The following is a 13,072-nucleotide window of genomic DNA, read 5'->3' as shown; positions in this document are numbered from 1 at the left end:
CTGTGAGAGAGAGACCGTCTCAAAAATATAAAAGGTGTATGGTCCCAAGGAATGTAACATAAAGTTATCTTCTAACCTCTGTGTGTGTGCACACGCATGCGCACATGAACCCACACGCATAAAATAAAATGGAATAATTTAAAAATGGAAATAAACACAAAAAAACACAGTAACAAAGAGACTCAAGCCGGGCGTTGGTGGTGCACGCCTTTAATCCCAGCACTCGGGAGGCAGAGGCAGGTGGATCTCTGTGATGTGAGTTCGAGGCCAGCCTGGTCTCCAGAGCGAGGTCCAGGATAGGCTCCAAAGCCACACAGAGAAACCCTGTCTCGAAAAAGAAAAAAAACAAAGAGACTCAAATACGGTCGGTCTTCTGAATGCAAGGCAGCACATATACACAAAGAATAAGGACACAGACAGACACCGAAAGCTCCCTTGCAGACCTGGGTGTGGAGTTGCGTGAGGAGTGTGCACGGCTGTCACAATGCTGCTGTGTCGTGTTGTGTCCCCACAGCTGTACCTGGGCATCGTGCTGGCGGCTGTGGTGATCATCACAGGCTGCTTCTCCTACTACCAGGAAGCCAAGAGTTCCAAGATCATGGAGTCCTTCAAGAACATGGTTCCCCAGGTGAGAAGGGCCCAGCCAGGGGACAGAAGGAAGTGGCCAGCTGGGCTGTACCCAGAGACTCCTAGGTAGGGGAGGTTTCAGGGCTGACTCTTGTGTCTCACATCCAGCAAGCCCTCGTGATCCGGGAAGGCGAGAAGATGCAGGTGAACGCTGAGGAGGTTGTGGTTGGCGACCTGGTGGAGATCAAGGGTGGCGACAGGGTCCCAGCTGACCTCCGCATCATCTCGGCCCATGGCTGCAAGGTGGGTCAAGGGTTGTGGTTCCAGCGCTGCTCTCCACTCTGAGGAATGAGGAGGCAAATCCCCTCAATGCCTCTAACTGCAGCCCTCCCTATCGGACTCAGGGACCCAGGCTCCAGCCTCCCTCCCACAGACCCAGGGATTCAGAACCCAACCCTCCTCCCTCAGACACGAGCAGCCCAGGCCCAGCCCTCCTCCCTCAGACACAGGAGCCCAGGCCCAGCCCTCCTCCCTCAGACACAGGGGTCCAGGCCCAGCCTTCCTCTCTCAGACACAGGAGCCCAGGCCCTCCTCCCTCAGACACAGGGGTCCAGGCCCAGCCCTCCTCCCTCAGACACAGGGGTCCAGGCCCAGCCCTCAGACACAGGGGTCCAGGCCCAGCCCTCCTCCCTCAGACACAGGGGTCCAGGCCCAGCCCTCCTCCCTCAGACACAGGAGCCCAGGCCCAGCCCTCCTCCCTCAGACACAGGGGTCCAGGCCCAGCCCTCCTCCCTCAGACACAGGGGTCCAGGCCCAGCCCTCCTCCCTCAGACACAGGGGTCCAGGCCCAGCCCTCCTCCCTCAGACACAAGGAGCCCAGGCCCAGTCCTCCTCCCTCAGACACAGGAGCCCAGGCCCAGACCTCCTCCCTCAGACACAGGAGCCCAGGCCCAGCCTTCCTCCCTCAGACACAGGAGTCCAGGCCCAGCCCTCCTCCCTCAGACACAAGGAGCCCAGGCCCAGCCTTCCTTCAGACCTAGTATTCTAGGCTCAGGCCCATCCCACAGGAATTCTGAGGGACATTGGACCTGGCCCAGAGGTCCTAACCCTGCCTTCTCTCCTTTATACCCTGACTCCTGGTGTCCCAGATACCACAGGCCAAACAGGGCTCCTTTCACTTTTTTCTGTAACTTCCTGGGACAGGCTTTACTCCAGGGTCCCCTGGTTGCTTTCTGTTGTTGGGCCTTGTTTTCAACCTTAACTCTGCTGCTCCATCCCCAAGGTGGACAACTCCTCCCTGACTGGTGAATCTGAGCCCCAGACCCGCTCCCCGGACTGCACTCACGACAATCCCTTGGAAACTCGGAACATCACCTTCTTCTCCACCAACTGTGTAGAAGGTGAAGGAGGGGGCCCCGAGGGCACAGAAAAGAGATGGGGCTCAGGAGGTGGGGCACCTGCAGCCCCCAGAGTCCCAGCAGAGCCGAGCCGCTCCCTTTTCCCCTCCAGGAACCGCTCGGGGTGTGGTAGTGGCCACAGGTGACCGCACTGTCATGGGCCGCATCGCCACCCTGGCCTCGGGCCTGGAGGTGGGCAAGACACCCATCGCCATTGAGATCGAACACTTCATCCAGCTCATCACTGGCGTGGCGGTATTCCTGGGCGTCTCCTTCTTCATCCTCTCCCTCATTCTGGGGTACACCTGGCTGGAGGCTGTCATCTTCCTGATCGGCATCATCGTAGCCAATGTCCCAGAGGGGCTGCTGGCTACCGTCACGGTAAGGCTGAACCCAGAGGTGGGGGGCTGGGGCCAGGAGGCTGAGGGTGTCAGGTGCCCTGGAACTGGAGTTAACAGAAGGTTGTGAGTCGCTGCACAGATGTTTTTATGTGTACGAGTGTTTTGCCGACACACTTGCAAATCCCCTCAATGCCTCTAACTGCAGCCCTCCCTATCGGACTCAGGGACCCAGGCTCCAGCCTCCCTCCCACAGACCCAGGGATTCAGAACCCAACCCTCCTCCCTCAGACACAAGGAGCCCAGGCCCAGCCCTCCTCCCTCAGACACAGGGGTCCAGGCCCAGCCCTTCTCCTGGGCGTCTTGCACGTATGCATGCATGCACACACTCTATAGCGCTCAGGTGGAGGTCAGCAGAACTGTCAGTTTCCTCCTTCCACCACGTGGGGGTCCTGGGAATTGAACTCAGGTCATCAGACTTGGCAGCAAGTGCTCTTATCCACTGAGCCATCTCGACAGCCCATTTGTTCCGGTTTTTTTGTTTTTTTTTTAGAATAAAGTAATGCTCCACCACCCCATACCCTGTTTACAGCCCCCCCCAGATTCATTAGTGAGTGCATTGCCTAAATGCACCTTCTTCCCTCTCTATTTATTTTTGTTTTATGCACAATAGTGTTTTGCTATGGATGTCCAATCCCCGGGAACTGGAGTTACTTACAGACAGCTATGAGCTGCTACGTGGGTGCTGGGAATCGAATCTCGGTTCTCTGCAAGAGCAGCCAGTGCTCTTAACAGCCGAGCCATCTCTCCAGCCCCGACTCCCTATTTAAGACACTAGAGTCGTTTTTAAACCATGTTTTTCTTTTTTTTTTGTAATTCCTTACTTGGATTTAAATTTTTTTTTCTTTTTTTTTTTTTTTTTTTTTGGTTTTTGAGACAGGGTTTCTCTGTGTAGCCCTGGCTATCCTGGCACTCGCTCTGGAGACCAGACTGGCCTCGAACTCACAGAGATCCGCCTGCCTCTGCCTCCCGAGTGCTGGGATTAAAGGCGTGCGCCACCAACGCCGGGCTAGGATTTTTGAAAATTTTATAGGAAAAAATACGTTACACCCTGACTGCAGTCTCCCGCCCTCCACTCCTCCATGTCCTTCTCATTTGATTTCTTTAATTTTCCTTGTTACTTACTTGGGGGCAGTTGTGAGCTGCCTGATGTGGGTGCTGGGGATCACACTTGGGTCCACTGCAAGAACAGTGTGTGCCCTTTCTCACTGAGCCATTTTTCCAGCCTCCCACCCTACTGAACTGGGAGGCTGGAGCGTGTGAGTTGTGAGTCTGAGAACATCCTCCTGTGCGTTCTGAGGTCGCATCTGTGTCTGTCAGTTGTGACCCCCACCGCCCCATCGTTGTCATGGGACTCACTCATTGCACAGCCCTGGCCGCTCCCCACGGTTTGAGCTGAGGCCACCAGGCAGGTGAACTGTGGTCACTCATTGCCCTGTCCTCGCCCACCCTCCAGGTGTGTCTGACGCTGACAGCCAAGCGCATGGCTCGCAAGAACTGTCTGGTGAAGAACCTGGAGGCGGTGGAGACTCTGGGCTCCACATCCACCATCTGCTCAGACAAGACCGGCACCCTCACCCAGAACCGCATGACTGTCGCTCACATGTGGTTTGACAACCAGATCCACGAGGCCGACACCACGGAGGATCAGTCAGGTCAGTGGGGGCTCAGGGTGGTGACTGGGGCTTCTGGTCCGGGGGGGGGCGGGGCCTCACGTGTGCCTCCTATAGGAACCTCTTTCGACAAGAGCTCACACACCTGGGTGGCCCTGTCCCACATTGCCGGGCTCTGCAACCGGGCTGTCTTCAAGGGCGGGCAGGACAACATCCCTGTGCTCAAGGTGGGTCCCTGTGCTCAAGGTGGGTGCAGCTACCTGCCCACTCTGACCCCACACACCCCCCCCGCCCGCTCCCTCCCTCCCCCCCTCCCTCTTCCCACCCCACTGCTTGCTGACTGACTAGGTTTTCTGTCTACCTCAGAGAGACGTGGCTGGTGACGCCTCTGAGTCTGCCCTGCTCAAGTGTATCGAGCTGTCCTCTGGTTCCGTGAAGCTGATGCGTGAGAGAAACAAGAAAGTGGCGGAGATTCCCTTCAACTCCACCAACAAATACCAGGTACAAACTCAGCTCCCCGGGCTGTGTGAGTCTTCCCGGGATGAGACGAAGAAACGTCTAGCCAGGCAGTGGTGGCGCACGCTTTTAATCCCAGCACTCGGGAGGAGGCAGAAGCAGCAGATCTATGGGAGTTTGAGGCCAGCCTGGTCTACAGAGCAAGTTCCAGGACAGCCAGGGCTGAGAAACCCTGTGAGGAGAGAGAGAGAGAGAGAGAGAGAGAGAGAGAGAGAGAGAGAGAGAGAGAGAGAAATGTCTATTTGAGCTGGGCGTGTTCGTGAACACCTGTGAACCAGAGCTTGGGAAATAGAGGCAGGAGGATCAGGAGTTCCTGGCCATTCTCAGCTACATAGTAAGTTTGAGGCCAACCTGGGCTACACGAGACCGGTCTTAAAACAAGAAGTGAGTCAGGCATGATGGCACAGACCATAAATCCCAGCACCCAGACGTCGGAGGTCATAGCATCAAAGCTATCCTCAGCTACCTAGCAAGTTTTCCTGGCCGTCCTGGGCTACGAGAGACCCTGTCTCACACCAAGGAAATGATTCCACCCCAGTCCAGCTTGTGAACGGATGGGATAATTAGTGTTGATTATAGGAAACAAGAGTGGAGAGTTACTTACAGGAGTGTGGAATGACTCAAACATGAAAATCGTTATTGGAGTCCCAATTCCCGGAAAGCTTCAGGGACAGGAAGGAGGGAGAGCCGGGTGACTCCCCCCTTCCCATCCCTTCCACCAGGGAAAGGTAGCAGCCCCTGGCCACCATCATCACTGTGCCATTGTGCACAATGTCACACTGTGGGTGAAAGAAAGCCTTCTGCAGGTCACCACGGGAACTCTGTTCCCTGATGGCATGGTGCCAGTCCTGCCCAGCACGGAGGAAATAGCTTACATTACAGCATGGGGACAGAGAGCAAGGGTGTGGCCACCTCAGTGCTACTTCCGTCTTTGGGGGCAAAGATGCTAATCTTTAGCAAGCCTCAGGTTCCCATCTGTGAGACTGAGAGTGATGATAGCCGGAGTGGGGTTAGCGGAAGTGGCTGAAGCAGAAGTGGCCGAAGCAGAGGGTTCCACGGGATGCGTGGGAGCCAGGAGCCTCCTACAGTCGAGGGTGGGCCCTGGCCACCATCCCAAGGGTAAAGGCAGCAATTTTCACACATCTTCCAGATATGTTTTTGAGCTCTTGGTCCTGTTTTAGGTACTGAGGTGTACCCAGGGTAGTGAGAGCAACAGTGAGACTGTTAAATTTTTGTTTAAATTAGATATAAAAGAAAAAGGGGAGGAAGGCACAAGATGAGACATTAACCAGTTCATTATAGGCCTGGCAGAGTAGGGAGACTAAGAGAGAAGAGAAACAGGGTTAATGGCTGACCGCCATGGCCGGTCGCCATAGAGAGAGAGAGAAGAGAAGCAGAAGCAGACAGAGAAGAGAAGAGTAGAGAGAGAGAAAGTGTGTGTAAATGGTCAGGGTCTGTCTTTTAAAGGGGTCCTCTGCATGTGCGTGCAAACTTAGTTCCCATGGAACCCTGGGCTGACCAGGGTACTGCCTGTTCCACCAGGTAACGGGGCAGGCCAGCATCATGCCTGAACCTTTCAGAGCTGCTTTCTTTCTGATACTCTAGTACTAGGAGACAGATAACCAAAGGAGGAGGGAAGGGGCCCGGCAGGTTTAAAGGAAAGAGAGTTCAGGCAGCATGTGCCAAGGTCCTGAGGTAGGGGTGTAACCTGCCTGAACTCCAGCCCTGGCTGAAGGCACAGAGAACTGTGGGGGCTCTGAGGGCTGTAGGAGAGACCCGGCCATGACTCTGAGAGGGCCAAGAACCATGACAGGAAGCTGAGGAGGGAGAGCAGGCCTTGGTGCATATCCTTTAGACTGTTTTGAGAAGCTACAGCTGGAATACCACAAGTGTCTGCGCACTCAGACTTGGGCAACCGCCTACAGACTCAAGTTTAGATTGTTTTTTGATCACCGCAGAAAGAAACCCCCACACTCTCTCAGCGGCCGCCCACCCCTTCTCCAGCAAGCCCTGCCCCCGGCCTCAGCAAACACTAACCTACTTTCTGTCTCTGTGGATTCACTTGTTCCGGACATTTCATAAAAGATGGAATCCTGTAATACTTGGCCTTTTTAAAAGTCTGTTTTATTTCACTCCACCTCATTTTCAGGATCCACCCAAATGTCCACCAGAGCCTCATTCTTTTAAAAAATATTTACTATTGTGTTTATGTGATGGCAGGGCTTGCTTGCAGAGGTCAGAGGACAACTTTGTGAACTCGGGTCTCCAGGCCTGCACAGCAATCAACCTCTACCCATTGAGCCATACACCAGCTTCCTAATAATTTTGTTAGTTTTTTTTTTTTTTTTTTTTTTTTTGAGACAGGGTTTCTCTTGGCTGTCCTGGAACTCGCTCTGTGGACCAGGCTGGTCTCGAACTCAGAGATCCGCCTGCTTCTGCCTCCTGGGAGCTGGGATTAAAGGTGTGCGCCACCACCGCTGCCTGGCTTGTCATGACTTTTTATTCTATTTTCTCTTTTTACTTTTTTCTGTGTTTTGAGACAAGATCTCACTCTGTGGCCCAGCCTGGTCTGGAACTCACTGTGTAGCCCTTGCAAGAAACTCATAGCGCTTCTCTGCTGCAGCCTCACAAGTGCCACGGTGACAGACGTGAGCCACCGTGTCACCACTGTGTGACTGTGTCACATCTTATTGATCCGTCCATCTGTTGATGGACAGTTGGGCTGTCTCCACCTTTGGGGAAACTGTTGAGCTCTTTGTCAAAGTGGCTGCAGCATTTTCCACTGACTTAGTTTCTTTTTAGTTTTTATTTTCTTTGGGGTAGAAATGGAACCCAGGACCTTATATTAGCTTCTGAACCAGGGGCTCTACCACTGAGCCACGCCCCCAGCCCCTCACTGGGGGATTCTAGGCAGGGGCTCTACCACTGAGCCACACCCCAGCCCCTCACTGGGGGATCCTAGGCAGGGGCTCTACCACTGAGCCACACCCCAGCCCCTCACTGGGGGATTCTAAGCCACTGTTCTGCTGTTGAACTTTGGCCCAGAGTAGCTGCTGTAGAGAAAATAGATGCAGAGATTCAAGTGAGGGTTTATGATAGCTGGATCAGGGCAGGGGCAGGAGAGAAGAGTGAGAAGAGATTAAATTCTAGACTCCCTTCAGAGGCAAGCTAACTGCTAGATTTGGGGTGGCTGTATACTGAGTCCCGCCAAGGCAGAGAGAAAGTATATTATTCAAAGATAGTTGGAATTTCTGTGAGCGAGTTGGATAGAGATGGGTAGACAGAAAAGGGTTGAGCAGAGATCTCCAGGAGACTTGAGAAACAGAAAAAGGCCTGGAGAGACAGGGGCAGTGCTCTTAGTCATTGTCCTATCCTGGCGTGGGGAAGGCACTCTGCCTAGCTGGATGTGGACAGCCTCTGTGTCTGGTTCCCACACTCGTGACTTAAGTACACACCGTTCTCCATTGCAGCTGTCCATCCATGAGACTGAAGACCCCAACGACAACCGGTACCTGCTGGTGATGAAGGGTGCCCCTGAACGTATTCTGGACCGCTGTGCCACCATCCTCCTACAGGGCAAAGAGCAGCCTCTGGACGAAGAGATGAAGGAGGCCTTCCAGAATGCCTACCTGGAGCTTGGTGGCCTGGGCGAGCGTGTGCTAGGTGTGTATTTTGGGTGGGGCAGGAACGGGTCCATCTCTAAGGACCCTTGGAGGCCAGAATGCACCATGAATGAATGAATGAATAAATAAATAAGTAAATGCTGGCTGGCTCCTGACTGTATGGGGAGGCTGACTGCAAGGAATCCAGACAACTGGAAGCAAATGGGGTGCAGATATTGAGGTCCTGAGGCTGGCGCCTACGCATGCCCTTCTTTGTCCCCATCACCAGGTTTCTGCCACTACTACCTGCCTGAGGAACAGTTCCCCAAGGGTTTTGCCTTTGACTGCGATGATGTGAACTTCACCACAGACAACCTTTGCTTTGTGGGTCTCATGTCCATGATTGACCCTCCCCGGGCTGCCGTCCCCGACGCTGTGGGCAAGTGCCGCAGTGCAGGCATCAAGGTGTGTCCCCGGGGCGACTTAGTGGGAGTGAGGTCAGGGGCTGACGCGGGAAGCCGGGCCATCCCTAAACCACAGTGGTTACAGGTCATCATGGTCACCGGCGATCACCCCATCACAGCCAAGGCCATCGCCAAAGGTGTGGGCATCATCTCTGAGGGTAATGAGACCGTAGAGGATATTGCTGCTCGACTCAACATTCCCGTCAGCCAGGTCAACCCCAGGTGAGGAGCCATGCCACCACCTACAGGTCCTGCAGACCCCAAACCATACAAATACAAAGTAAAAAAAAAAGCCAGGTATGGATGTCCACACCTACAATCCCAGCCCTCAAAAGAAGAGGCCCGAGGCCAAGAGCTGCACAGCAAGATCTGTCTCCAAACACTAAGGACTACAAATATAGCTCAGAGACAGGGCTTTCCTAGAATCCCCCCGTGAGGGGCTGGGGGCGTGGCTCAGTGGTAGAGCCCCTGCCTAGAATCACCCAGTGAGGGGTTGGGGGCGTGGCTCAGTGGTAGAGCCCCTGCCTAGAGTCCCCCAGTGAGGGGCTGGGGGCGTGGCTCAGTGGTAGAGCCCCTGCCTAGAGTCCCCCAGGGACAGGCTTGGGGTGTGACTTGCCTAATAATAAGAGGCCCTGGGTTCCATCCCCAGTACCACCCCAAAAAGGTATATGGGAGGAGCAGGCTCAGATAACTATTTTTAAATATTTCTTTTGAGAAAGGGTCTCACTGTGTAGTCCTGGCTAGCCTAGAACTTGTTATGTAGACTAGATTGACCTCAAACTCCAACATCTGCTTGCCTCTACCTCCCAAGTGGTGGGATTAAAGGAATGCACCTTCCCACCTAGTGGTCAGGTTATAAACGATGATAAGCAGTTGCTCCCAAAGGATCTGAGGAAGAAGCCCCATATTTCCTCACTCGCTCTCCTCACACAGCCGAGTATTTATGTTTGGTTTCTCTAGCTTCCAGATTTTCCATCTTCACCTCTGGCTCTGACTGTCTTCCTATTGCTCTACCCACCTGTGTGCCCCGGCTTCTGGTCCTTCAGTCCTTCAGTCTTTCAGGCTCTCTCTAACCTTATCACTCCCCCACTCAGACCTTCTCCTCTGTCTCCCTGTCTGTAGTCTGTCCTTCTGCCTATCTGGTGCCCCCCCCTTCACTCTGGCCTTGGCCAATGATCTCTCTGCTCTTCTCAGGGATGCCAAAGCCTGTGTCATCCACGGCACCGACCTCAAGGACTTCACCTCTGAGCAAATCGATGAGATCCTGCAGAACCACACTGAGATTGTCTTTGCCCGAACCTCCCCTCAGCAGAAGCTAATCATTGTGGAAGGCTGCCAGAGACAGGTGAGCTCCCACCTAATCCCGGGGGCTGGGCCTGGACCCCTGGGTCTGAGGGAGGAGGGCTGGGGCCTGGACTCCTGGGTCTGAGGGAGGAGGGCTGGGGCCTGGAGCCCTGGGTCTGAGGGAGGAGGGCTGGGGCCTGGATCCCTGGGTCTGAGGGAGGAGGGCTGGGGCCTGGACCCCTGGGTCTGAGGGAGGAGGGCTGGGGCCTGGAACTTTGGTGCTCACCCTTGCCCTTCCTCCTTCCAGGGAGCAATCGTGGCTGTGACTGGCGATGGTGTGAATGACTCCCCTGCCCTGAAGAAGGCTGATATCGGGGTGGCCATGGGCATTGCTGGTTCTGATGTCTCCAAGCAGGCTGCCGACATGATTCTTCTCGATGACAACTTTGCTTCCATCGTCACTGGTGTGGAGGAAGGTGAGTGGCCTGGGGGGTTGGGGGTGGGGACGATGCCAGGGCAGGATGAGCTGCCGGCTGTGGTGTTCCTGCCTCACCCTGCACCGGGGCGGTCTAGAAGTATTCCAATGTCCTGTAAATACAGTCACTGCAAAGCAGAGGATTCTGGGAATTGTGGAAGGCCCCCCTCCCCTGACGTGGGCTGGGGTTCAGTCATCTTCCAGAGTGGACAGGAAAGAGAGCGGAGAGGGAACACTGAGCTGAACTAGGAGTCCACAACTAGGGGTCTCTTGAAAGGATGGGGGTGAGGTAAGGGAGGCAGGTGTGTGGCTGGGGCTGGTGTGGCAGGGGAGTCCCCACTGCAGAGCCAACCAACACCAGCCCCATTTCCTAGAGGGTCTCGAAGTGGCCACAAAGGGGTCTGGTTTATATTTTACTTCATTCTGATCATCGATAGTTAAACTGATGATTAAAGAAAATGCAAAAAAAGAAAAAAAAAAGGCTATAGTCACCTATAGTAAGGTCACTATCGAAAAGTAACTGTTCATGCTTGCATCATTTTTCTCTGTGAGTCCAGCCCCCATCTGAAATATCACTACTTGTTGGGTGTGGGGGCACACAACTATAATCACAAGGCTCAGAGACTGAGGTAGATGAATTGGTGTGTTCTAAGCCAGCCTAGGCTATGAGACCCTGTTCCAGACGCAAAACACACACACACACACACACACACACACACACACACACACACACACACACGGGCAGGGGGATCAGTACTATAATGAGCCAAGGATGGAGCTCAGAGGGGTTGTCTAGCATGTGAACGATTTGAATTTCAACCATTGCAGTAAAAAAAAAAAAAAAAAAAAAAAAAGTTATCGATAAGCTGGATATAGTGGTGCACACCTTTAGTCCCGGCACTTGGAAGGCAGAGGCAGGAGGATCTCTGTGACTTTCAGGCCAGCCTGGTCTACAGATCGAGTTTCAGAACAGCAAGAGCTACACAGTGAGACTCTGTCTTGAGCGGGGAAGAAGTATAGTCAGCCGGATATGGGCATTCCACACCTTTAGACCCAGAACCCTGGAGGCAGAGGCAGGAGGAGGATTTCTGTTTCTACAAAGTGTGTTGCAGATTAGCCAGAACTATATATTAAGACCCTGTCTCCAAACAAACAGAAAATCAAAGTATAGTCAAAACAGCTGGGCCCACAGTGACAAGCTAGATGTCATTAGCCCTTGCCTCCAATATGCCAGAGAAAAGCAGAGATACCTCTCTTGTTCCCCAGACATCTCTGCCTGGGGACAAAGCAGGCACTCGTAGGTGGGCTCTGCCCTTGGCATCATGCAGTCTTAAGGATGCACTTCGGACTGGTCCCTGCTCTCAAGGCTGGGAAACATGTTTTTTTTTTTTTTCTTGTTTTGGTTTTTCAAGACAGGGTTTCTCTGGCTTTGGAGCCTGTCCTGAACTCACTCTGTAGACCAGGCTGGTCTCGAACTCACAGAGATCTGCCTGCCTCTGCCTCCCAAGTGCTGGGATTAAAGGCGTGTGCCACCAACACCCGGCAAAAGGGAAACACGTTTTCTAAAACAATCAGCCAACACAAATAAAATAACAAGTTGTGGGCGATGCTGAGAAGCCCACAGAACCCCAGTCCAGTGGGGCCAGCCTGTAACCCAAGCTACTCTGGAGGCTGAGGAGGTTCCGAAAGCCTGTATAACTTAGTGAAACTCCAAGTAAGTTACAGAGAGCTGGGGCAGGGGGAGCTTTGCCTTTCTAAAGGTCAAGAGGCTGGGGTTGGGGGGCTCTTTAACTTACACAAGGGGAAATTCCAGATACAGAAGGTATAGTGAGTGGCATGTGACATTCCCTGTCATTGTCACCCAGATGCAAGTGACAAAGTTTCTTCTCTACACGTTACCACATGCTGGTGTGCTTTGAAGCATCCTTGAGTCATCTTTTTACCTAGGAACATTTTAGAATGAGAAACAAATAGCTTCATTTTCCTTCGTTGAAGGAAAATGATTGTCACATGAGGAGACCAGGAGGTCAGAGGGCTTTGGTACAATGAGGACTGTTTTCTTGTTTTTGTTTTTGTTTTTCTTTTGATAAGGTCTCAGACTGGCCTGGCAATTCACTATGTAGCCCAGACTGGTTTATTTTGTTTAAAGATTCATTTTGTTTGTTTATTTATTTATTTATTTATTTTTGTTTTTTGAGACAGGGTTTCTCTGTGTAGCTTTGGAGGCTGTCCTGGAACTCACTCTGTAGACCAGGCTGGCCTGGAACTCAGAGATCTGCCTGCCTCTGCCTCCCGAGTGCTGGAATTAAAGGTGTGTACCACCAACGCCCGGCAAGATTCATTTATTTATTATGTATTCAGTGTTCTCCCTGAATGTCAGCCTGCACACCAGAGAAGGGCACCAGATCTCATCATAGATGGTTGTGAGCCACCATGTGGTTGCTGGGAATTGAACTCAGGACCTCTGGAAGAGCAGTCAGTGCTCTTAACCTCTAAGACATCTCTCCAGTCCCAGACTGGTCTTGAATTCACAAAAATCCTCTTGCTTCAGCCTTCTGAGTGCTGGAATTAGAGGTGTAAGCCACCGCAACTGGCTGGGTTTATTTTCACAGCTATGTAAGAACATAGAAAGTGCACATATTAACCAGGTGTGTTGTTATATGTGTGTAATCTCAGCACTTGGGAGGGTGAGGCAAAAAGATTTAGTTCCAGGCCACTTGATACTTCACAGCAAGATCATGCCTCACAAAAAGAAA

The 13,072-nt window shown here is 53.0% G+C and overlaps 1 protein-coding gene across 1 annotated transcript in view; it reads left to right on the top strand.

The window, feature by feature from the left end:
- The window catches only part of Atp1a3 (ATPase Na+/K+ transporting subunit alpha 3), a 31,111-nt gene that overhangs the window by 10,225 nt on the left and 7,814 nt on the right, over positions 1 to 13,072 (top strand). Inside the window, 12 exon segments of the mRNA XM_035449104.1 lie at positions 515 to 628; positions 736 to 870; positions 1,850 to 1,967; positions 2,077 to 2,345; positions 3,819 to 4,017; positions 4,093 to 4,202; positions 4,342 to 4,476; positions 7,962 to 8,154; positions 8,383 to 8,558; positions 8,643 to 8,779; positions 9,752 to 9,902; positions 10,149 to 10,317. Coding sequence (XP_035304995.1) covers positions 515 to 628; positions 736 to 870; positions 1,850 to 1,967; positions 2,077 to 2,345; positions 3,819 to 4,017; positions 4,093 to 4,202; positions 4,342 to 4,476; positions 7,962 to 8,154; positions 8,383 to 8,558; positions 8,643 to 8,779; positions 9,752 to 9,902; positions 10,149 to 10,317 — 1,906 coding nt within the window.

The sequence above is a fragment of the Cricetulus griseus genome, chromosome 9 (assembly GCF_003668045.3).
Source record: "Cricetulus griseus strain 17A/GY chromosome 9, alternate assembly CriGri-PICRH-1.0, whole genome shotgun sequence".
NCBI lineage: Eukaryota > Metazoa > Chordata > Mammalia > Rodentia > Cricetidae > Cricetulus > Cricetulus griseus.
The sequence above is the reverse complement of the archived record's forward strand: the minus strand, read 5'-3'. Positions and strand labels throughout refer to the sequence as shown.